The sequence below is a fragment of the Lactuca sativa genome, chromosome 2 (genome assembly GCF_002870075.4).
Source record: "Lactuca sativa cultivar Salinas chromosome 2, Lsat_Salinas_v11, whole genome shotgun sequence".
In the NCBI taxonomy this organism is placed as follows: Eukaryota; Viridiplantae; Streptophyta; class Magnoliopsida; order Asterales; family Asteraceae; genus Lactuca; species Lactuca sativa.
Genome location: NC_056624.2, coordinates 168,105,810 through 168,108,925, shown reverse-complemented (window position 1 = coordinate 168,108,925; position 3,116 = coordinate 168,105,810). Strand labels below are relative to the sequence as shown.

General features: G+C 40.5%; 1 protein-coding gene across 1 annotated transcript; it reads left to right on the top strand.

Annotated features, from left to right (window-relative positions):
* The first annotated feature begins 621 nt into the window (after positions 1-621).
* LOC111902974 (laccase-11) lies at positions 622-2,862 on the top strand. The gene is made up of 5 exons (XM_052768496.1): positions 622-811; positions 907-1,058; positions 1,160-1,404; positions 1,505-1,633; positions 1,717-2,862. The coding sequence occupies exons 1-5, from the start codon at positions 695-697 to the stop codon at positions 2,769-2,771; spliced, it is 1,698 nt and encodes a 565-aa protein (XP_052624456.1). The 5' UTR covers positions 622-694; the 3' UTR covers positions 2,772-2,862.
* The last annotated feature ends 254 nt before the right edge of the window (positions 2,863-3,116 follow it).

The window sequence follows — 3,116 nt, the reverse complement described above, 5'->3', positions numbered from 1 at the left end:
ATTTATATATATTCTTGTGTTAACTATGGAAATTAATATAACAATTTCTTTTTCAAAACCGATCAATCCATATCGTTGCCTATAAAAATAAATTACTTCTACCATATGACCTCAATATATGTATTTAAGTATTCATTTAAGAAAATGTTTATAAAGAATGAAGCATGCGACGAGATGTCGCTGTATAGGTCAATCTGTAACGATGAATTAGCAACAGGCGGCAAAAGGCAGCGACGTCGAACCAACTGCAAAAAAGGAAATGAGATTAAAAAAAATCACGAACCAAATTTTCCACAAAACCGAACCAAACAAAATCAAAAGTATGATTAATTCATGGGTTAATTTGGACTTAAAGTCCCAACTGACAAACCGAAGTAAAAATGTTAGAATAATTAGGGAAGAGTAAACCAAAGATACATAATCTCTTCCTTTTGCTTAACGATAAAGATCAATGCGGAAGACACATTCGGTAAGCTCAGCAAATATGGTTGGCCTTCTGTACCTCTCACATTCCATAAATCTTTCCATAAACACAAACTTTAACTTCAAAGCTTTCATTTACCATCTACTCACTTCTCCTTCAACTAATCACTCTCTATATATACGCATGTTTGTATGTACATCTCCATCCACCTTCACCTTTCCCTTCTAATTCATCGGAAAACACATCACTTCCCAGCTGACAACAGAAAAAATGGTACCCCGTGGTGGTTCGAGCTTCATTTCCGGCAGCCTGTGTCTTTTTCTTTTTGGATTTGTGTCGTTGGTTTCTCTTCACGCACAAGCTGCCACCAAGAAGTATCAGTTTGATGTGAGTTCATTAGCTTTAGAAACACGAGATAAATGAGTTGATATATATATGGTTGTAATTAGATGACTCTTTTTGTTTTTATTCATCATGAACAGGTACAAGTGACTAACGTGAGCCGATTGTGCCATGCAAAACCAATAGTGACAGTAAACGGAAGATTTCCAGGTCCTACCATTTACGCTCGAGAAGGCGATAGAGTTGTCATCAACGTCTCAAATCATGCACAATATAACATGTCCATTCACTGGTATGTATCTTTATCAATCCATGATTAATTCTTCCCCTTATAACCACTAGTTAAATATCTGGCTTCATCATGTTTTTTGTTTGTATTTTATGGGTTTTTAGGCACGGGTTGAAACAATATGCGAACGGGTGGGCAGATGGACCAGCATACATAACACAGTGCCCAATCCAAACAGGAAGTAGCTATGTCTACGACTTCAATGTCACCGGACAACGAGGGACATTGTGGTGGCATGCTCATATTCTTTGGCTCCGAGCTACTGTTTATGGTGCCATTGTCATTTTACCTCAACAAGGAACTCCATATCCGTTCCCTAAGCCCGATGGTGAACAAGTCTTGGTGTTTGGTAAGTGGTAACCCACAAATCTTGAATGAAAATAACTCAAAACGTATACTTTTGGCTTTTTTATACTAAAATCTTCTTATATCATGACTTGATAATGCAGGAGAATGGTGGCATGGTGATGTTGAAGATATTGTCAAGCAAGGGAATGCAATGGGTTTACCTCCTAACATGTCTGATGCTCACACCATCAATGGAAAACCTGGCCCACTCTTTCCATGCTCAGAAAAACGTAAAGACTTGCTTCATTAATGCATGCATTGCCATTTGCCCATTTGTATATGAATTAAGATCGATTTCGTGTTTGATATTCAGATACGTTTGCCATGGAAGTCGAGCAAGGTAAGAAGTATCTTCTGAGGATCGCAAACGCTGCCCTAAACGACGAGCTTTTCTTTGCCGTTTCCGGCCACAACATGACGGTGGTTGAGATTGACGCTGTCTACACAAAACCCTTCACCACCGCCGCTATACTAATAGCTCCCGGTCAAACCACTAACGTTTTGGTCTACGCCAACAGTGCTCCGGGGAGGTATTTCATGGCAGTCCGCCCATTCCAAGACGTTCCTATTCCGGTGGACAACAAAACCGCCACCGCAATCCTCCAGTACAAAGGCATTCCCAATACCGTTCTACCATCACTCCCTCAACTGCCATTGCCAAATGACACCGCGTTTGCACTAAACTATAACGAAAAGCTCCGGAGCCTCAACACTCGTAATTTTCCGGCGAATGTTCCTTTGAAAGTTGATCGGAATCTGTTTGTGACTATTGGGTTAGGAAAAAGTGTGTGCCCAACTTGCGTTAATGGAACCCGACTTTCTGCTTCACTTAACAACATTACGTTTGTGATGCCACAAACTGGACTCCTTCAAGCTCACTACTCGAAGATAAAAGGGGTGTTTACTTCTGATTTCCCCGATAAGCCACCTAAAGCTTTTAACTACACCGGTGCACCTTTGACTGCTAATCTTTTCACTTCTCATGGAACAAGACTCAGCAAAATCGCCTTCAATTCTACTGTTGAACTTGTGATTCAAGACACCAATTTACTAAGCGTTGAGTCCCATCCGTTTCATCTTCATGGATACAACTTCTTTGTGGTTGGAACAGGGACTGGGAATTTTGATCCGGCTAAGGATCCGGCGAAGTATAACTTGGTGGATCCACCAGAAAGGAACACCGTCGGTGTTCCTACCGGCGGCTGGTCTGCCATTCGTTTTAGAGCTGATAATCCAGGTGTTTGGTTTTTTCACTGTCATTTGGAGTTGCATACCGGATGGGGATTGAAGACGGCGTTTGTGGTGGAAGATGGACCCGGAAAAGACCAGGCTGTTCGTCCTCCGCCAAAGGATCTTCCGTCTTGCTGACTATACTTACCCATTCATGATTTCTCTCGGAAATAATTGTAAATTTGCAAGTGTCAAATCATCTTAATTAAAAATTGTATGTTTCTTTAAATTCATTTTTTCTTAGAGCATTAGGTACGGGTCACATTATAACACCAAGTTTATATACCACCTCATCTATAACACCACCATAACACCAAGGGGGAAATGATGTTCCCCATGTTATAACATGTTAAGAAGTAGAGAGAGAAAGAAAGAAAATGATTTGATTGGTTGATAAAGACAACAACCAATTAAACTTCCCGTTGCTTCTTGTGCTCGTCACAATAAGATATGTCATAATATCCTCTTAACAAGAAGGAGGGG